Source organism: Xiphias gladius, chromosome 6 (genome assembly GCF_016859285.1).
Source record: "Xiphias gladius isolate SHS-SW01 ecotype Sanya breed wild chromosome 6, ASM1685928v1, whole genome shotgun sequence".
NCBI lineage: Eukaryota > Metazoa > Chordata > Actinopteri > Istiophoriformes > Xiphiidae > Xiphias > Xiphias gladius.
Window position 1 is genome coordinate 23,391,304 of NC_053405.1, and position 22,879 is coordinate 23,414,182.

Genomic DNA, 22,879 nt, shown 5'->3' on the forward strand with positions numbered 1-22,879 from the left:
GCATATTCAGTAATGGTGTGTAATAATAATGTTAGTTTCCTGTTATTACAGCAGTAATGCTGTAGTTCGGGCCGCAAGCACTGCCTCTAAAAATGCACAGTTTTTAGAGTAGACCCTGAACGTCACGGGAATTTAACTGCATTTTTTAGGGTCTGTCATTGAGAGAATTTTTTATAGGGTTTCCTGGGGAAAATGCTAGATGGGGTTTTAGAAAGATACGAAAAAAGCGGTGAAAAAAGTACTCACATCCTGAATATCCCCTACAGTTTACCTGAATAAAACTATGAAAGTATTAATTGTAAAATGTTTTTGAAAGGTTCCTTTCACAGTGTTGATACATTAACCTGTAAACCTGTAAGAAGTATTTAAATGTCATAGGTCGTCCAATTGGCACAAAGTCTAACTACTCAGTTTATTGTTGGGTAGTTAAAACTCAGCAATTTTTGCAGTGTAATGCCCTGATTGTGTTACCCAAAGTGCCATGGGAAGCATGCTGTATTCTGCTCCATGCTGTTCCCCGAGTTGTACAGTCCACCACCGTTCCAGTGAGCCTGTGTGCCAGCGCCATGAGTTGGCTATTGTTGAGTTTAGCTTCAGTGCTGGAAAGAGCTTTAGTCAGTCTTCCCACTCAGCTTCACTCAGTTCAGTCTCAGCTCTGTACCAAAGACCTCCATTTCCTGCTCTGGCGCCATGGCATGCAGCTGACAGCAGCTTTTATGGATCTCCTGAAGGGACCCAGTTATAGTGCATGCTCCCTCTCACATGTGAAGACATATACACGAACAGAACAGTACACAGTTTAGACTACATACAAGTTTTAAGAAAGGTATACTTTTGTGCATTTGTACAACGATGAAAGAAAAAGGGGCTATTAACTAAAAAGACAGAAAGAGAGATATGAAAAGATTTTTTGATGATGGCAGGAATTATACATGAGTTGCATGTTAATTCACAAAATATTTTCTAGAGTGTATAAATTTAAAAATTTGCCCACAATTTCAAATTCACTCTTCCAGGTATAGAAAAGAACAAAATAAAGAAGTAACACTTAATAAAAATAAAATTGACTGTTCTATTGACAAGAAACTTTGTCAGCTTAAAACTTTTTGCTATGAAGTGAGCAATGAATAACTAATTTTGTGGGTCAGTGGTTTTCCAATCGGGGGGTCAGGACTGCCCCCCTAAAGGATCCCTAGATAAATCTATGGGATCATGAGATAAAAATATATATTGCTGCAACACAAAATTAGTGTTTATTTTTCTGACTTTTCTCTGTGTTTTGTTTTTTTCTTGTGAAATCTTGGACACTTAGGGCGTGTCAACACAGAAAGCATTTCAGCCGCATTTTTTTTCAGTCGTTTGTCTCATGCATGTCTGCCGGAACAGATACGCTCCTATTTTAATCAATCATGCTGTCTACACGGGCCATCTGAAGGCTTGTGTTTTACTCTCGCTATAAGCCCTGAAGTCCATTTTCCTGCGTTTTCTACACGTAAGTCCAACGATTGCGTATTGGATTCTGAGTGCTTCCAAAACACGGGTGACCTACTACTCAATACGGTGCCTGAGCATCTCCTGAGAATACAAACACGGAGCATCAGCTGCTGCTGCTACCGCATTGCTAATGTGCTGCTCATGCTACACCTTCTCTGTAGCCATGGTGTTAGACCTCTTCGTCCCTCCAAAAACCCCTCAAAAGAATCAAGGAAAACTCAATCTTGTCTTTAAATGCTCACAACTTAATGCCCACACTCTGACCATGACATGTGAATACTTATCACAAGCAGACACTGCTTCATTTGAAAGGATCACAAGGCAAATAGGTTGGACACCACTGGCCCAGAAAACTAAATTTGGGGAAAAAAAGTGATCGCTTCAAATGATATATTCAACTAAATCCTTTTTCTCTCATTGTAATGGTAATACATTAAGTGATATTCTAACAAACCACTTCTAAATAATTCCTACAGCTGGGGGCATATACTGTTGGTGTGCTCAGAGGCCCAGGGTCGTAACACTAGTTATAGTTTGAGCGAAGTACCTCTTGACAAATGATGAGGAGGCCCAGGTCTCCTCTTTCAGCTCCTCCTCTCTCCATTGACCCTTACTAGGAGCTTCTGATGCCAAACTTACATGGCAGCAGCTACGTCTCAAGCCAGCTTTGGTTAAAATGAAAATGTAATTTCTTGGCAGAGGGCATACTTCTCTGAGAACCTTGAGGATCATATAAATGTTCTCCTTCTGGACGTGTGCAGACAGAAATGTAGGAGATTAATAGTTCTAAAGTGAGAGTTGAAAGAAAAAGTGTTCATCGGTTTGCATTTCAATGAGAAACCCTTAATGTTCTTTGTCTTTTTCTCCTCATTACCATCCACCAGCAACATGAGCAAGGGAAATATCCCAAACATTGTTTGCCAGTTCAAATGAGTGCAGCTTGGAGAGGTATTTGATTTCACAACGTTTAAGAAGAAAAATGTGTGGTGATATTGTGTTTGAACGGTCCCCAGGGGGCGAGTGTTTGGCTGGTGGTTGAAACAGGCTGTAGGCCTCGTTTGAGTGAACAGACTAACAGGAGAGTGTGTTCCTGTGATACCTTGCATGTAAGGAGGACTTCAACAGTGTTTGTTCATGCCACTTTTACTGTGATGTTAAGGTTCATTTTATAACAACAGAGTCACTAAAGGTTACCTTGCAGTATGAACACACTCAATGAGGGATAGTCATTTTCCCAAAAAGATTTCTCCTCAGCCACTACTTCATAAGGGACAGTCAGAAGATTCTTGGGTCTCATTGTATTGCGCCTTTGGCTCACTCAAGAGTTCTTCTGGGTGAGACACTGGATCCCCCCAATGGGCCCACCACAAGGTCCAAAGCCCCTTATTCTCAGAGCCTGTTTGTCTTGGTGAAAGGAACACAAAGCTCTTTCCAGAGGAATCCCTCGTTAAAATGAAATATATTCACAGGGGCATTTTGAGCTCCACCTGACAAACATACAGTCCTCTGTCAACAATCATTCCCTTTTACACTATAATCTCAACCTTAATTCCTTTTGTAATATCTCTGTATCTTTATCAACTTCTTTTCTTCCCCACTTTATTTTTGAAGTTTCTCCCTCCCCCTTGTGACCCCGTTGACTCCATCCCCCCTTTTCAGCCCTATTTTTTATTAAATTTTCATGCTGTTCATCAAACAGATTAGCTCCACACCCTTGTATTATAGGTCTATGAGCTCACCCTTGTTGTGAGAGTGGCCAGTGTTCTGTAAACGGTCCTGTGATCCACAGCATGTCGGACTAGTGCAAAAATTGTGAGGGAATATTCAGACCTGCTCAGACAGACTCACTAAAACAGGTCACTGCACCTAAACATTGCCCCAAATGTTGACTTTGTGTGTGTGTGTGTGTGTGTGTGTGTGTGTGTGTGTGTGTGTGTGTGTGTGTGTGTGTGTGTGTGTGTGTGTGTGTGTGTGTGTGTGTGTGTGTGTGTGTGTGTGTGTGAGATAAAGGGAGAGAAAACCGTTCAGTACCCATGAAAAATCCAACAAAAGAATCAAACAAAATTAAGCGTTACCTCAGCCACTTTCAAAGCTATAAAATTAGCGAATGGAACGATGAGCTCACTCACACTGTGCATGTAATTTAAACACTTACAGTATTTTTACAACAGAAACAAGTAAGACAACTAATACGAATGTAGACTAGTGGGTAATAGGTAACATCAAATGATGTAAATACTCTTTGCATCATAATGCAATATTCTCCTCATTTTCCTTTCTTAGCTTTCGCTTGTGCATTGTCTTCCACTAAGGGGATTGGTCAAAAAGTGACTTTTAACAGCTAAACAACTCTTAGTAACTGGTCTTAAAGGAGGAACACAACAATTTGGAAAATTGGAAATTCCTGACGACCACTACAGCCTGCAAGGTGAACTTGTCCTGCAGTTCTGTTCACAGAATTTCTCTTCAAAATCTGTGGGCTATCACTTAACTAGCTAAAGACTTCCAGCAGCTTAATGCCAATGTAATTGTTGTAGTTTTTTTTTTTGTTTTTTTTTTTCAAATAAAAACCTATAAAACAAGATTGCCAAGCCTACAGCCTGTGTGGTCTGTGAGATAACATTGTAACAGCTCACACATTCAGCAGTAAACATGCTCACAGATTAGGTTGCAAGCAGTAGTGCTAGCTCAGCTACCCCCTTTGGTCATGTGACCCTTGCCTCACGTTCATATATATCTTTTGAGAGTCTTCCTTTGGAAAATAGCTTATTGGGTTTCTACCTGAGAGATAGATGAAGAGATTGATGCCACTTCCATGGCTGTGCAGTAGATATGAAGCTATAACCAACAATCAATCAATTGGCTTAGCATAAAAACTGGAAATGGGGGGGGGGTTGCTAGCCTGGCTTTTCCTACCAGCATCTCCAAATCTCACTAATTACACAGAGGTATGTGCTTGACCGTTTCTTAGCTGAGTGCATTGACTTCCTGGAGTCTTGTTTTGGAAGTTACTGCGCCAACAAACGATGGAGTAAACGATTAAATGAAGATATAACTTATTTTCAGTGTTTGTGCTAAGCTAAGCTAAGTGGTTGCTGATTTCCTATGTTTTGTACAGACATGAGAGTAGTTTCAATATTACTGCACCTTTTATTTACCTCAACAAGGTACAAAAATTGCTGTCTTCTGACTAACCATCTGTGTTCTTTTTGTACATGTGCTTTGTCTCACTGTCACAGGCTCTTGGAGACTCTGATTTCCCCGCTGTGCTGAGGCAGCTGCTGCCCTTGATGCAGCCCCGTGGAGGCGAGGACAGCTCGGCCTCGGGGTCGAGGTCCAGCAAGGATGACTGCAGGCCTGATGAGCTGATCCTCCTGCTGGTCTACCTGTACTCCCTGGCCGACGAGGCGCAGCCTGCAGAGCAGAACGCCGAGGCGGAGGAGCTGGAGAAGCTGGAGAGGGAGTTGATAGGAGCACTCACCCTGCTCATCACCCGAGAGACAGAGCTCAGCCCTTTGCTCCAGAAACTTACCGGTGAGAGAGTTAATGCAATCACAGCTTCATGATTACTTCCAGGAGCATCCACAGTTTGCCAGATTTGCTGATGGTCTAAGAGGAGAGAAATTAGAGTAAGAAAGTGGGAACAGCTGAATGTTTATTTCCTCTCTCTGCCTCCAGTGCTGTAAATGGGAGGATTTCTTCACACCCCATCCTTCTCCGGCTCTCCTTGTATCACACTTTTTCATGCACACACACCTACACACACATTTTCTGGTCAGTTTGGCAAGCAGCTACTCAAATAGTCAAGTGTGGGAATGTTTGAACCTGTGCATCTGGATAAGTATGAGAGAAAAATAGTGTGAGAGAGAAATTACCCTTCACTTTAATCTCTACAGCCCCTTTGCCATGACAACGTGTTTCATCTGAAAAGCATACAGATATAGGGAAGCTTTTTATTTGTGGTGAAATGGCACCTGTGTGCGTGCGTGCGTGCGTGCGTGCGTGCGTGCGTGTGTGTGTGTGTGTGTGTGTGTGTGTGTGTGTGTGTGTGTGTGTGTGTGTGTGTGCGTGCGTGCACGCGTGTATTTGCGCGTGTGTGTGCATGTTGGTTTCTTTGGTTCCTTTGTGAGTCTTTGCTGGTTTAGCTGAGCTGGTAACTGTGTGGTAGAGCAGATCAAGGCCAGCTCTTAAGATGAATTAACCATCTACCTCCACACCACAGCCAGCTGTACCTCCCAGAGTAATAGCGTCTTTAACCTTGAGCTTGTACACACATGGTCTCCTCCCCTGCCACATAGTTCATAATTAGAGCTACTTTTAGTTTTTGCCCGCTTCGTACCTTAGCACACACCCTGAAATAATACGCTGCTGTTAGGGTTTTCATCATTGCACATAGGCTCATATAGTATATATAGGGTTGGTAAATCTATGAAAAGCACTAATAAAGATTGTTGATCCATCTTGTTCTCTTATACACTCCCTTTCTCCCACTTTTCTTTCTCATACCCTGTCTCCCTCTCTTCCTGTTCTACTTGGCTAAGTGCAGCTTGGACGTGAGGGGCCTCTTGGCAGGCACAGGCCGAGAGATGTGGCTGATGTTAAAAACCTGACTCTCTGTTATAAACACATCATTGAAAATTACCCTGTCATGGTGTGCCAGGTGTGTTTTAGACAGAAAAAACGAGGTGTGTGTGTGTGTGTGTGCACACATGCGCATGTCTTGCCCATTCAGGGGAATTCAACAGTGTGTGCACCTTTCTTTTAAATTCGAGTGTGTGTGTGTGCACGCACCAGTCCCCGTGTGAGGGTTTTTTATGGCAGCCGATGAAGTGCTTGGCTGGAGTAACATGACACGGGAGGTCGTCTCTCTCAGCATCCAGAGCAAAACATTGATTGTGACATTCTCCCCAGTTAAAAGGCTCAAACTGAAAACAGACGTTGAATGAAACCTGGTTGCCATGAGAACAATGTTTTTACAAATTCCTCTACTTTGTTCACCTTGGCTACAGTACGTAGCCAGAGCTTAGCTAACACACCACAGATACATAGATACACACAGTTCGAGCACAAGGGGGGTGCAGAAACACAAGGACAATATACACAGGCAAGAATGCCAGAAAGGAAAAGAAGAAACACGGACGAGCGAGTTTAGGACAGTATGCAGGACAGGCATAGGCAACACACCCCAGCCTCCATAACTACCTCCTTCTGGGAACTTAATTAAAGAGCATCTTCAGGAAATGGTGTTCCTAAGACTACTTTACACAGCAGATTTAGTTTGTATTCCATGTTTCCTGTCAGCCCTGGCGGACCTTAGTTTTCTTTAGTGCAGCATCAAATTTCCATGAATGCATCATTTTAAACAATACCGCAGGCAGAATTTGCTGTCACAGTGACATGCAGCAAGCAGTGGTTTGTTGCATAATCCATGAGGTAGATATTTACTTTTGTTTATAGGAATATTTAAAGGATAAAGGCCCATTCAAACCAGAATTTAAGATGATGAAACTTCAAGGCGAAATCAATTCTTTCCGGTGGAATTTCTATGGATTTAGAAATATGGATTTTTCTATGGGGACAAAGTACATTTTTCACCTTAATTTCAACTTGGGTGAATATTGACCCGCAAATTCGCCAGTAGCAAGCAGAATAGACAATGGAGCGAACTGAGAGCTGGAGAATCCAAAATGGAAGTAGCTAGCATAGCTTATTGGCAAAGATAGCTGTTGCACAATTCAGTTTTATTTAGGCTCCTCTGTCGGAGTATATACGGCTCAACAGAAGAGTAATGGTTTACAGAGTTAACTTTAACGTTATTTCATATTTTTCTTATTGTCAGCAAATCCTATGAAATGACCATCAACAGAGATGTGTTGGTTTGTCTCTTTATACTTTCTGACTTTTTTCCCTTGTCTGTGACACTGAGCCCCAAGCCAACTGATTCCTACTGTAGACAGAAATCTTTAAAAATTACTCATGAACATATACTTTTATTCTATTTTTTTTAAATGGCTAAAACAGCTTTACATTGTAGTTTCAGCAAACAGTACTTAAACAGGAGTAAATAGAAATTGTTGGGGATTATTTTCAGTGGCAGATTCAGCGCAGTAGTGAATATTTACAGCAGCAGGGCAGTGTATATGGAATTGACCCAAAAAAAACTACATGTTTACCCAGGTTTGGGGTAATAAAGGAACATGTTAGCCAGTGCAAGAGTGTGGCTTGTTTAAAATGTTTTTGGACTACAGCGGCGCTTTATTGCACATATACATAAGATATATTACACTTTGGCTCCTCAGACAATACTTGTTAGTAGGATCATTTCATTGCTTTTGGTTATATCATAGGATTTGTCTACAATAAAAAAAAATATAGAATATCACCAGCCTCATCACAATGCTTCATCTTGCATCTTCACAGCAGATAGGACAGCAGAGCAGCTAAGACTCCTGAAAATGTACTAATACACTATAAAGTGTAAATAGGTTTTTCGTTTCCAAGGCAAGAAAAAAAATTTTTTTATGTCTATATGTTTGCATTTGTGTATTCAATTTAATTCTATCATCAGTGTGTGTGCCTGTGTATGTGAAATGAACACCCAAAATATACAGTGTGTCTGTGTATTGTTGTCTCAGGGTATGGCACTGATTAAAGGGTCAAACAGTATCTATCCAAGAAAATGTTTCCACTTATTGCAGACTGGGAAATGAGCTCTTAAACCGAACCCTCCACAGCCAACACCACATGTCGAAAGGATCGGATTGGTCGTGAGAAACGCAGTAGAGGAAGAACGAACGATGGGATTGGACAAGGAACCCACTGAGCTCCTGAAACCTGGAGTGTGATTGGCTGCTGCCAGACAGTCTGTGGTGTACATGGGTGGTGTGTGTGATGTGTGCAGGTTGTAAATAGCTCAGAGCAGTTACTGTTAATCCCTCATTCAGTTGTGGCAAAACTACATTGATGCTGGTAAGAGAGTAGAAATGAGTGTTCCTCAGACTACTTTATGGATTTGTTTCCTGTCAGTCCTAATGGATTTTGGTTTTTGTTGGTGCAGACTCAAAGCTCCTCCCTCTTCTTTCTGTTTTTTTAATCTCTTCTCCCAGCATTGGGGTGAAGTAAAAACCAAAAAAAGAAAGCAGGCCAACCCAAATGTTCCTAATTCTTCATCTTAGGACATCTAGCTATCTCAGGATGACGGATCATAGTTTTTCTGCACTTATGTCAGTGTGTGGGTGTACAGTTCCAGTAGTGAGAATGTGAAATCCCCGGTCCCAGTGTTGATGATGGTGATTCACCAACAGCAGTGACAGAAGAAGGGAAGAAGGTAACAAAATAAGATTTAGAGCAAGACGTGAATTTTAACTGGAATTACAGTGGTTTCATGTCATGTCTGACACATTGGGTTTGTTTTTCATCCTGTCAGTGGGGTGTTCACAGGGCAAGGAAGAGGGGAGCAGTGGGAGAGACGGACCTCCCCAACACCGCTGTTTGGGTTGGCACGGCAACATGGGACAGTCGAGGGCCATGAAAAGGATCACACATAACTCAGGCCACCAACTCTCTGTCTGCCTACTTCTCAAACTTTTCTTCTCTTTGTTTATTTAATTTCCTTTTCCATTTCTCTCTCTTTCTCCCCATTTTTCTCTTTTTACCTCCCTGCATTTCTTCTTCCTCTCCTCTCTCTGAGGCCCTAAAGCACGAAGCTGGTTACAGGGGGAAGTGGAGCGTAAGTTAGTCTAATGATCGCGCCTGATTAACTATGTTTCCCCTGTTGCACTGTGTTTATGAAATTAGTCCCAATTATTTTTAATTGGTGGTCTTTCTTTACTTCCTCCCCTGTTACACAAACATACAGACACATACACATACATAGATATATGAGGTGAAAACCGTAGACCCCAGGGTGAACAAACCAGCCAGTGGCATTGCTTTCTCTAGTTCGCTTCATCAGATAAGCTTGATGACATGGAGCTCAGGCTTTAATTAACAGGCTCATCAACTCCTCACTGCCGGGCCAGACAGGCAGGGTTCACAAGCAGGGCCACACACAGAGTCGCGATCAGACCCCCAGACTCGCACCCCTCCATGTCTGCTCCAAAGTCAGCAGTTACAGTGGGTCTCCATACTGTACCCTTGTTCCTTGTATCCATCCCACCTTCTTTTTTCTTCTCTTCTAGGTTATACATATTTGGACTGAAGGGACAGTGTGATAGCAGGTAACAGGGAGGCAAGATAAATGGATACAAACTCAGAAGTAGATGGTGACTGTGCAGGTAGCCTATCACCCCTTAAAATAAGGAGACACATAATTGTGAGTCTCCATCACAAATGTTCTTACTGCACAGTGATAAATACTTCGACTAAACCATGTTTTTCTGTTGATGTATTTTAGTTTGAGTATAAGATGAGGCTTGGAGAATGATGTCTATTAAGGTGTGTTTAGACAAAATGCAAAGCAAAAACTTTCCCCTCCCGTTATTTGTGCAAATTTGACAGCTTGTTTTATTCCTCCCCAAACAGCCAATGTACCGACTGTATGTCAGCTGTAGGCTAGTTAGCATCATACACAGCAATCATGTCTGGTGGAGTGTGTGTATATTCAGCTCATACTGACTGACTGAACACAGAACTCACCAGAAACTCTGGTTCTTTCTCTTAAATTCCCTCCAGTTTCTCTCCTTTTTCCTCTCATCTCGTTTATGAAGCTAGATTCATAAAGCCCTAGGATTCTATGCAATTATATGCAAAATATTTTCAACTACCACAGGCGTGTCCTTGCACCAACCTGGGCAAATGTTATAACATTTTAAAGTCCATTTTAATATCCAGAGTACATTGTCAAGTCTAAGTTAAACTGAGGAACTGAAACACGGCAGAAACAGAACTGATGAAGCCACTTGAATAAGTAGTAAAACCTCAATTCTACAACTTCAGTCCATGGATTCATTTTGACTGGGCAATGAAAAAGTATGAAAGAACCTGGAAGGGAAAGAGACTTCTAATCCTTGAATTTATCGTTATGTGTTTTTCTTTATGAGCATCCATTCAGTTCAAACTGTCAAATACTGTGTTACTGTATGCAGAAAAAAATACAGGAATCTGTTGTACTATCATTCAGAAGCAAACCATAGTTTGTCAAAGAAGTGCAGTCAGTAGTAGCCATGGTTTGTCGGGTAGATTACACAGAGCTGGCCCAGAGTGTAGTTTACACCTCTGTTTGCTTTATGGAGTGTGTTAGTGCTCAGAAGAGAATTCCTCTGCTTCTTATTTATGACAGGAAATGCACATCATAAAAGGCTTGTAAGCACTTATATCTCCACTGGGAATTACGCTTGTAGAATGAAAAAGGACACTATCACGAACCCACACAGACTTGCAAATACATACACACACACACACACACACACACACACACACACACACGCGCGCGCGTGCGCTCAATAAAGCAAAAGGCAGATATACTTACCAGGCACACACACAGGCCGGCTCCAGAGGGACTCTTAACTGAGACAGCGGCCCCTGGCCCCTGCACACGCGTCAGTGTAGGCGGGGGTCAACCTGAGACCCTTCGAAGGAGGGTCAGGAGAGGAGTCCAGCCAACACGCTATACCCGCTCGCCTCTCTCTTCTTCTGCCTGGGACATTCCCTAGCTCCTCTTGGGGAGGAATCCCTCTTTATCTGCATACACAAGTTTCTACTTTACAGTCTTTGCAGCAATTAGACCGAGACACAAAGAATTCAAAGAAGGTTTTTGCACCCATTTCTGTTTGTGGATGTATGGTTCTGTCTGCTTTTTCTATAATCTGATGGCTGAAGACACATATGACTTGGCTCAAACAATATTCATAAGTGTGTGTATAAGCGTGGTGTGTGTGAGTCTGTTTTTTACCAGACCCCCTTGCTTTTTACAGTATATCTGTGTTTTATCTGTTGGTGCGGAAGAACTTGTTTACATTTAGGATTCCAGTCCTCAGTGAAAGATGACCTGTCCTAATGTGCCCGATTTCCTCCCAAAACTGTCCCCTCACTCTCTCCACCCTCTCCCACCCTCAACCCAAGCAACCTCCATTTAAAAAAAAAAAAAATCTGAGTAAAGTCTCTAACCAACTTTTACCCCATACACCTCACTGAATATCCATTTCTAACCTTTGCGATATGAGCTGTCATTAGCATTTTGCAATGTGGTTGTGATTTTCGAGGCTTGGAGTGAAAGGCTGCAGCTCAGCACTGCTTCTGGCTTCTACACCCTCAAACAACAACAGGAACAGAATGATAGTTTCTGTGTCAGAATCATGTATGAGCAGTGGGACTAATCTATCAGTCCTGGAAATGAAACATGTTCATTCAGTTCGAAGTTCTCCTGTATGGTTCCAAGTTCTCCTGGGTGGAGAATTTCTCCATGGCCTCGACACCAGATGGAAGCTCTCCTGGCGCTATGAGCTGGCCGGGTCATTTCCTGTCAGGAGGCCTGGTGTTAATCAAGGGCCTGAGCCAGCAGGAACGCCCCCTACTCCCCTGCCTCCTCCTCCTTTTCTTTTTTTTTTTTAATAGCCCCTCTCCTCTTACACCCCCTCATCTAGCAGAGAAGCTAAGAAATACAATTTTTTTTCTCTCCTCCCCCATTTTCCCCCCTTTAGTTTCTGTTCTTTTGTCTTCCATTCCATACCCCTGCTTTGTTTCATAAATGTCATACTCCACTCTGAGTGTCTTTAGGTGGTCGTAAATCATGTGTTATCAAAGTGTATCCATGGAGGACTGCAGGTCCAGCCTATAGATAGAAGGAGATACTAAGGAATGAGGAGAAATTAGTCTTTCTTTACATAGGGTCTGGTGTCAGGTCACTTTCTGTTGTGTCTATTGGTAAAGATAGGCTTATCTCCTTGCTCCTCCTACTCAGCTGACCTCCACACTGACCAGACGCAGGCCTACAAACTGAGGGGGGCCATGAGAGGGAATGTTTGGACTCCATCCCTCCTGCCTAGTGTTCCTATGTCTGTCTTAATCACTTAATGGTCTACGTGCCTTATCTCCAGTGTTCAATGGTGAAACATTGCCCAAGCTGTGTTTCTTCTGCAGATTTATTTACAGTACATACAGGGAGGCTCTTGACTCATGCATGTGTAGCTCATGCATCCTAGTTTCGGTTTGATGCATAAAAACATAATTGAATCACAAAAACTTCAGTCAAGCATAGTATGAAAATCACTCCAAGTATGAGACTTGGACTCATACTTGGGACTACTTTGACATGAAAACATAATATTCCATTAGTTTTGGTTTTAGTTGTAGCTGTATTATCAGATTTATTGATTTAATTTTGATAACTGCAAGCAGTTCAAACTATCACTGTTTCCTTTTTCCTTTTTCTCTAATAGAGGTCACAACCTAAGAAAAAAATAACTTTTATCTGAACGTAATTGTCAATTATTCACATAGACCATATTTTCTTACATATCCCAAAGTTTCAACGGTGAAACGGCAGGAGAACAACACATATCAGAAGCGATGAACAGGCAAATGGCTGGGAAAGCAAATGACTGCTGTCATCTTCTCAGCAACCGTGATTTCAGGTTTAACGTGTCATCGATCATTTACAAACACCGATAAGTGAATACAAAAAGCCATTAATGTTTAACATCCTCATCAACATCACAGTAGACAGACATTAGGCTTGTTCTTTAAAAAAGGACTTTTACATCCTGATAAAAACTCAAAGGTTAATTTTAACCACTTAACCTTAACAAGACAGTAACAAGACAGTAAAGCCAGTAAACAGGTCTTTTTGGATACTGTAGAAACTGTACAAAGCCACTCTGATTCCTTAAGGTGTAGATGAAGTGGACAAAACTATTCTACTATATAATGTAATTTCATATAATCCCCTTGCAATAAACGCAGTCTTTGTACGGTTAAGAATGTTCACGTTTTGTTCGGACTGCAATAGATTTGTATTTTCTACTTTGAAAGAGTAGACGTTAAATGTCAATTAAATTTACAATACTTTTTTAATACTAAACTTGGAGGAATATGACCATGCTTTGTTACAAAACCATTTCTTCATTTTAACAGAAGAATTTTGTCAGACTACACTTCCAGAATGCTTCAGTGTTTAATTTTGTCTTAACACAACGCAGCTGCAAAAGAATATTTCCCAAAAAGAAAACAAATTAAAGATTTAAATCCGGAAATAGCCCATTAAAAGAATAAATAGGCATGGCTAAGAATTCGGTCAGTCATTAAATGCCGGCTTTATACACTCGACACTTTTTAATACTCATCAGCCAACTTTAAGCTAAAATATATGATGTGTGTGATGTCATTATGTGCTGTGTACGGCTATTACCTGGGCCCAGGTATTTTAAACATTTACACCATCATCTCTCCAGATCCAACTTTTTAATACTCCGTGCTCCTGGCCAATTTTGGTAGGTAATCAAAAAGTCTGGAGGTTCAATACCCAGCCTTAACCGTGAGGTCTTCCAGCTATTTTGGCTACCTGTGGTAGATGAGTGTTCCTGCAGTGCTAAGTGGTCTGATAAAGTACAGACTGTTGGGGAAGATTGTTGCTATCATTTAAATCCTACTATCAATAGAAGCTACTGTATTTCTCCATCACATTTTCTGTCTGCCTCTCCTTCATTCATCTTATCTTCTCTCAGTTTTGTCTGCTTCTTTGTCCTCATAGGCTGCCTCTCACACTCTCTCCCTCATTCACTCAGCCCTCGCACACACACACATTTACACACCACGCTGTGCTTTGATGCAGACAGCTGCTTGCTGTCTGCACCATGTCTATGAGCTCAGCACTATCGCATCCGACTCAGCCCACTCTAAGTACAGGTAACCTGCTCTCTGTGATGGTCCAGCGACGGAGGGATGAATGAACTGGAATGAACTGGTTGACGTTTCCTCTGTGGTCTCACACAAGGTGAGAAACATTTTAGCAAAGAGAACTGTCGCTGCCGTTATCGCCGCCATCCGCACAGCGTGGGCATATATATGGTGATAATGACTGTCTGCAGCGAGGATTGCTGCAGTGAGGCCAGAGTAAACTCAGCCCCCCAGAAAATAAGCACAATAGAACACACACATATACGCACGTCCCTTATAACTGTCGGACCTTGCCTCAAGGCCAGAGCAACCCCTCATTGAAAACACTCACTATTTTTGGCCATGCTTTAATTTCCCTCTCCGTTCTGTAGCAATAGCAAATCCTAAGAAAATCCACTGTAGGGGATGTGTTATTTCCAGGATGGGATGTAAGGTTTTAATTTGCTCCTTTTCCTGTTCTCTCCTTCATGCCTCCCTCCCCTTTTAGACTCTCTCCTCACATTTTGCTGGAGGTGTTCATAGTTCCTTAGCTACATCACTCCAGAGTCTCGTAGTTGTGCACAACCTTTAATGAAACGCTCACTTATTTATAACCAAGTGTTGACAAAGTGACAGTAGCTGTGTGATGTCTGATTCAGATCTTGGAAGCGGATCATACAGTGTGTTAAACATACTGAGAATTACAATTAAGATACGGCACGACTTGTTGAAATGTGAGTGGATTCTGTAATAATCATAGAATCAGAATATATAAGTGGCTCATAGGGTTTTATTTTGCCCTGAAGTGCTATTAGACTAATGTGCATTTTATAGCATTACTGTGGCAGGTGTAGCCCTCTCCTGTCTGCTTGTATCGACACATGGACTCACACAGACACACATTAACGCAAACATCTGTCACTCAGGTGGGAGCAACTGCCCTCTGGTAGGCCTCCTTGCACCACTGCACCAGTCAAGAGGCTGAGCGAGCAAACACACACACACACACACACACACACATACACATCAGCAGCTGCTTCACACTTTCACTTGATCTAAATAATTCTAAAACTAGCAAACCTCAAATGTTTTCAGTTGTGATACACTGTTCCTGACCCATCTGTGGCAGCTCTCCGTTGCGAAGTGTGGGAAGGGATTAGCCCGTTGTGTGTTTTGACCGATTATGACGTTTGTGTTTCTATAGGGGCTGGTGTGTATGAAGAGTGTGTGTTACTAAGAGTGCAGTGTGTTAGTTATGTTATTATAACCTTATTTGTAAGCAGTACATCTATTCAGCAGAGGTTATTGTGAGTACACTGTCTGCTTCAAGCCTGGAATATGATATACACACACTCTTCAGTTTAAAACTATTTTACGTCAGTAAAACAATGGCCTGCTGGGATTTGGTCATTGAACAGATTACATATTTGTGTGTGTTTTCTGTGTGTGTAAAAGTAAAGGAGAAAAGCAGACAAATTGTTTTGAGATGTTCCCTTAATCCATGGGTGGCGTCAACATATCCAGGTCAGAAATAATACGTGGTATGTCTGCTAGTGCTCACCATAGCACTGGACTCATCTACCCTATAATCCACTTTGATGTGAACCTCAACACCAACAAGACGTGATGTTTGTGTAGGATGCCCGCCTGGATGGGTAAGTATATGTATGATCCCGATTGGTTGTGGGTATCATTGTGAATGCTCGTGTGATGTAGTCCAGCTCTGGGGGACTCAGGAAGCAGAGCAGCGATTAGGAGGATCTGACATTTGCAAGAGAAGCTTCCTGTGATAGGAGTCTTCCTCTGTGTCTGTGGGACTCACCACCTTATCTCGCCCCCGCTCTCTATCTGGCAGTGACGACTCTCTTTTACAGTTCGGAAACACTGATAGTTTGGAACCTTAGTTTGGAAACACTGATATAAAATATGCTGCGAAATTTGTCTAGATTTTATAAATCCCAAGAAACTGGGTTTTAGTGTACATGACGTTTAAGAAGTGTGGAGCCGTAAGAACCGTAAGAGCTACTGAGAGCAACTGTTACCGAAGAACTGGGAGAGATCCTAAACTAAGAGAAGGGGCGGGTTGGACCTCACTGGTAGGGGGACATCACTTTTAATGAATGAACTTCCTCACTATGTCCTTATTGATTGGCTGACAATTGTCTGGTCTGTGTCAGCGAATATGACAAAAAACATTTATCAATAAATGAGAGCAAGGAACTAATCAATAAAAAGAATCATTATTCATTATTATCTTTATTTGTTTCAGTCGGTGATTATTTAATGTACACTTAATGTTTTTTTACGCTTAAAGTTTTTGTCTGATGAATAATACTGACATACAGCTGAGATATTTGAGATATTCCAATTCATCAGCGCTGTATTTTTCCAGATTAGCAGTAGTGGAGAGTTGTACAAACCATCAACTCCTGTGGTACTGGATTGTTTCATTTGGTTGATGAGCTGACTGGTTCTTTATTATCTTGAATGCCATCTATATGTGCTTTTTAAATGTTTATTACCATTGTAATTTTCCAAATTGCTGATATGATGATGTCCATTACCTGTAGCAGTTGAGTTATTGTAAGCAGGTCCGATTTCTCTCAGATTTAGGAACTACTTTTAGCACTCAAATGCTTTCTAAATTACTCTTAGACCAAAAACATGATATAAAACAGGATTAAATCATAAAGTTAGGACTGACGCCCCTTATTTTTAGGGGTTTCTCCTAACTCTGCCATTTAGGAGGCACTTGTAGCCTCAGGATGTTTTGTGAATATGACTCCTGCTTACTGCAGAAAGCTGACCGTAAAAACATGTAAACAAACTGAGTGTCCGCATTACACTGGAAAAAACACAGAACAGTTTTTATTGGAACCACATTCTACCAAAGAAATAGTCCCTATGAAAACTTCTCTTTGTGTGTTCTGCGGCTGGTTTTTATATTTTCACAGGCACAACTGAGTATGCCATAGTGCTCTTACATTCCCATTTTCAGTTCCCATGATGCCCCTCATAACAGGTGATCTTTGAGAAGGTGAAGTGAAATGAGAGGTGAAAGGCCCCCTCTTTCCAAAATCAATGTTCCAGTTACTCCAGAAAATCAGGAGACACTTCTGCAAACAGTTGTAATTTGAACTGCTTTCTTCTGAAGAAATTGTTCCTATGAAAACTGTTTTTATATTTTTACAAGTGTGGCTTAGTATGCCGATTTTTAGTTCCCATGATGCCCGTCACGACCTGAGAGATCTTTTTTGAAGCTCTTCTCATCCCTTTGCAGCCTCATCCTCCCCCTCACTGTAGGATTACACACTGATACAACCTGTCCCTCCTGCTACATTCTACTGTCCCTTTACAGCAACATCAGAAAGTTGTTCCTCTCTTAAAGCAGTTATCAGTGGGGAGATCATACAGTTTTCTGTGTGCTACTACAGTGCTCTTGTGGAAGTGGGACTGAGAGACTTCTTCTCTTTGTTCTCTGGAGCTTCAGTTTGTGAGCAAAGCCCTGCTCAACACCTCATCACTCTCCTGTGTGGAGAAGATGTGAGTCATCCCACAGCATGATAGTGTGTGTCTGAATGAGTAGACGAGTGTGAGTCACAGTACTGTGTATGAGCGTACATGAAAGAAACATATAAAGGGGAAAAAATGAATCTTTTGAATGTGTTACAGTATATGAGCAGGACATTGTCGTGAGCTCTGGCTTTGCTGCATAGTTTTGTGCTTTTAGAGAGAAAAGAAAAAACATTCCAGATTAATCAATCAATCTGTCTGTGTATAGTGTGTGTGTAATGTGTGCTGCGCCTCAACATGTGGCTTCAATCTCTGCTTTCTGTTGCGTCCCACCCCTCTTTTACCGTTCACAAAGACTTGGGACTATCGAAGACGTCTTTGTGGTTGAAAACAAGTCATGTCTGACTAAATTTCACATCAAATGTGTACTCGCTTTTTTACACCATTGCAAGTCTGAAAAACTCAAAAGCGAAAGAATCAGATTTCATGGAAAATTGTGAAATTGGAAAGATTATTGTAAGAGTGGCCAAATTGAGATGTCTCAGTGTGTGTGTGTATGCCCTTGTGGTGTGTTGACTGATGAGCCTGTAAACATACCCAGCGTCTCAGATATCAGAGGAGTTTATTGCTCTGCGTTCAGATCAGGCAGGTCTGAGTTGTTTATTTGGCTTTCAGGTATCAAATGAAACCCGCAACTCTCTTTCACAATCACATGTGTATTCCCTCGGTCTGACCGTGCAGTAATAGCTTTGCAGAGTCAATAAACAGTCATGCATGAACTTGTTCACACAAATACACAACTCATTGTCCAGCATGTATAGAAACTAATCTCTCTTCTCTGCTTTCCCACAGACACACACTCCTGTTTTTCCTCTTTTTTTCCCGTCATTGCCCACTTTTTCTGCCTATCTCATTTTGACACTCTACATATACAAGGCTACTATGTTCCCATGCTTTGTCCCAGGTCAGCTTGGTTTCGCTCAGTCCCCGCATCTGCAGCGTGTAACTCAGACCAGCAGCCCTAGAAGCTACACAAACACCAACCAACTTGTCACCTGCTCATCACACACACACACACACACACACACACACACACACACACACACACACACACACACACACACACACACACACACTAACACAAACATACACAGCCGTGACCACCATCCTCCACCTCATCCTCCCTCCTCCCTGCTCCATCCCTGCAGCCATTATCAAAAGATCTGAACAGCGTCAACATTATCTATCTGTCTCCTGTGGGAGCAGCCGAGCACATAGCACAGTTATCATTCAAGAAACACACACACACACTCTCCCTCTCCCTCTTTCTTTTCACACACACTCGCTCATACTCTCTGAGACATGCCTGCGTGCACACACGCACACATACACACACGATACGGAGAGAAGATCAAAAGTTAATCATGTCTTTTCATCAGTTGCACCACCCTCTCCTCTATCTGTCCTCCTCCTGTCTAATGGTTGTTTGTGTGTGCGTGTGTGTGTGAGGCTGTGTGTACGTGTATACGAGAGCAGACGTTTGTCTGCGGTTGTGGGACCATTTCTGTCCTCACAAGTGGACGCTTTGGAAAGACTTTTTTTGTTTGCGCACAGTAAATAAACAGACCTGTCCTCCTCTTGACATTGTTTTCTTCTTTCTCCATCTCCTGGCTGGTTTTTTTTTTTTTTTTCCCCCTGTGAAATTAAAGTTCTGTGTTTACATTAGCTGATTTAATGGGAACAAGCATTTCTGTTGTAAAATTGGCTATTAATTTGATATACGCTCCAATAAAGTCCGTGTAATAGAGCCTTTCTATAATTTGATAAGTATATGGGACTTTAGCTGCGTGTTTAAGAGTCTTCAAGTGAACTGAAAATCCTGCTTTTGACAGAGTAGTTTTTTTTTCTTTTGGAGCTGAGAAATAAAGAGAGAGAGAGAGAAGGGGACATTTCAGAGTCTAACTCCCCTGCGTGAACCCCAACCCTGACTGAAACAGGAAGTGCTTACTCATTCACAAGGTGTACATTTACAGACAACCTTCTTCTGCTCGCTCAAATGGAGATTGTCGAAGTGGGTCAGAGCCACAAAATGGCTGTGGAAATACTACAGAGCTGGAAACGAGTGTATTACATTCAAGGTTTAAAGGATATAAAAGTAAAAGATGTTTACTCCAGTTGAATTTGATGTGATTCTGCAGCCTGAGCATTGACTGTCGGAAGCTCCTCCTCTTCTGAGATAGCTGTGTGAATAATTTGACATCTTGGTTTATGGTTTTGTGTTCTGCCCTTCTCTCACGATAATAGTTTTCAAACATAATAGTTATTCATGAGTTGATATTTATAAATATTCCTCTGAGTGAGTTTCCAGATCATCACTTGAGGCAGTGTGCTTGTAAAACAAATAGAAAATTAATTATGCATTATCTGGAAAGGAGTTGAGGATATGAAACCAAGTAGGTTAACAATTTCCTTCTAGTGAATAATGAATTTATCAAGAGTGGTTTACAATTATTATTACCCTTTTGCTTCTTTCCCTCTTATTTTTGTAATTATAGGCGTCTGCGCTCAGTGTAGCCATTAAACTTTACTGATTGTCCCTTTAACCTGTCATACACAAACCAAAAAGAGTTACATCCACCATCATTTGCTGTATGTTGGTTTTTCAGTGTGTCTGGCTGAGTTTCAGTGGCTAATCAAGCAGCCTTGGCAGAGGAAATGATATTCTGCCATGAATTAAAGCACCCCTGCTCCATAGTTCATTAAAGATAACCCCAGCAGTGAGGTTGGCCTTGAGCCGTGCCGCTCCTCCAGCTCTTCATTATAACATGGTGGTGTAGAGTCAGAGCAGCCAGGCTACACTCGCAGCAGTCAGGGCTGCCACGCACATTACCACATTATCATGCTTCCTAGTGTGCAGGACTGAACATTTGCCATCAGGCTCACCACTTTCACCCGCTGATCTGACATGCAGTTGTAGAGCTGTTGATGCCTTTGGAACGTACATGAGTGCAGTGTTTCATAAATCAAGCAGCGTGTATCTCTTGGGGTTTGGTGTATTGGATATATTATGGTCTGTCTGACTGGATATTCTAAAAGTTTCTTGTGTTCATTGGAATATTTCTAGTGTTTAAAATGGCAGATATAATGTATGTCAACCAAATGACTTAAATGGGGAAGGGTTGTTACACACACATTTCTTTAAAAAATGACACCACACAGACATTAATAAAGATTGCTTATACTGTATAACGACCTCAATTTTGACAAACAAGTCCGACAGAACATATATAAAAGCTAATATTTCTGTTTCCATCGATGTCCTCCTCCTGAGGGATGCTACCAGTCCTACTCTCCTGTGGATGACTGCTCATTTTCTCCACTAGAATTGATGTGTACCTCGTGTAGCATAACAACACAACACTCGGCTCAACCTTTTGTTGGATTTGTAGATTTTGCAGCAATGTTTTAATTATGTCTCTTGATAGTACAAGTGTGATTAAATGGAGGAGGGCCATCGTTCAGATTTGGAGGACACTAACTAACACTTGTGGGCTTTACTTTGCCATTTCCAAACATGAAGATGTTTAAAGGAGAAGGGTGGGAAATGCACTTATTCACTTTCATGCCGAGAGTAAGATCAGAGGAGCAATGCCATGTCTGATGTCTGTATGGTAAATATGATGTTACAACTATCAGCCAGTTAGCTTAGCTTAGCACAAATACTGGAAAAACTGGGAAACAACTAGCCTGGCTCCGTCCAAAGGTAACAAAAGAACATTATATCTTCTTTGGTTAATTGATACAAATTACATGGGACTACTTCTTGGCTGGGACCAATAACTTCTTGGAGTCTCACCTGGTTGCCTAGGGACTAGCGGCCAGGCTAGCTGTTTTTCCAGTTTCCGGTCTACATGCCAACTTAAGCTAACTAGTGGCTATAGCTACATATTTACCATATACACATGAGAGTGGTGTTTACTTTACCGTCTAACTCTCCACAAGAAAGCAAATGATCATATTTCCTACAATGTTGAACTAATCCTTTAAATGTGCCCTGTGGAGTTTTTATGGTACATTCAGTGTTTCTAACAGAAACACAATATTTGTGTTCATGAGGCCTGGCAAAGATGTTTAATGCATTTCCTTCCTCATAAAACATTTGCAAAGCAGATTTTTTTAAATATTTTAAATCGTGCGGTGTTTATGTCCATGTTTGCTAATGTGCAGTCTTCCTCTTTGCTGCATTTAGTTGGCATATTGCTACGCTTCTTCGCTTGGTACCACCACCAACTGTCAGTCAGTGGGATAGCATGAAACTTGCAGCAGGACTGTGTCGCTGGCGGGCACAACACAAACTTAACAGGGACTCACTTTTTCAAACATTTCTTCACAGTGCTACTAGTGGTCAAAAAGCTCTACAAGGTTTCCTTCAAAGTGTGAGATGCCACCTTTTCACCCTAATAAAACATCTTTATCCAACTACGTTTAACATGATGTAATTCAATCTCCCTTTCTGTAACACTCTCATACATGCTGCACTAGAAACTAGGTAGCCCTCCATGTTCACCACGTTTCCCTGCTCCACTGCAGAGCATGCAGAGTTTCTTTACTAAGATGGTCGGATGCAGGCCTCATTGTAAAAGTTGTTTTCTCTTCACCTGAATACCCCTTCAGATTTCAGGCAGCATGCTCACTGTCTGCGGGGCTTTGTGTACTGATACTGATAACTAGACTCATTTAGTTCATTTTGATGGCCATTGGAGATTTGTAGACCAGCAGCAGCAGCAGTATTTTGCTCAAAAACTTTTTGGTTTAAACTGGATTAAGCTCAGTCTCTTAATGGAAACAAACTATAAAACTTCCAACAAGCTGAAACATTTAGATTCACATGTTGAATCTGTATAACAGAGTGGCATTAGGCTTTTATATAGTATTGCGTTTACCCTGTCTTTATTTCCAAGGGTTGGGTGTGCTGTAATGCCTCAGTGTCTCTCTCAAATGTCAACCTGTGTCCAGTATGATAGTCTATTAGTACTGTACATGCTATTGCAAATCAGGT

The 22,879-nt window shown here is 41.6% G+C and overlaps 1 protein-coding gene across 1 annotated transcript in view; it reads left to right on the forward strand.

Moving 5' to 3' along the window:
- scfd2 (sec1 family domain containing 2) overlaps window positions 1-22,879 on the forward strand; it is a 91,714-nt gene that overhangs the window by 34,824 nt on the left and 34,011 nt on the right. The window contains exon 5 of the mRNA XM_040128519.1: window positions 4,734-5,028. Within this exon, the coding sequence (XP_039984453.1) occupies window positions 4,734-5,028 (295 nt within the window). The remainder of the gene's footprint in view (window positions 1-4,733; window positions 5,029-22,879) is intronic.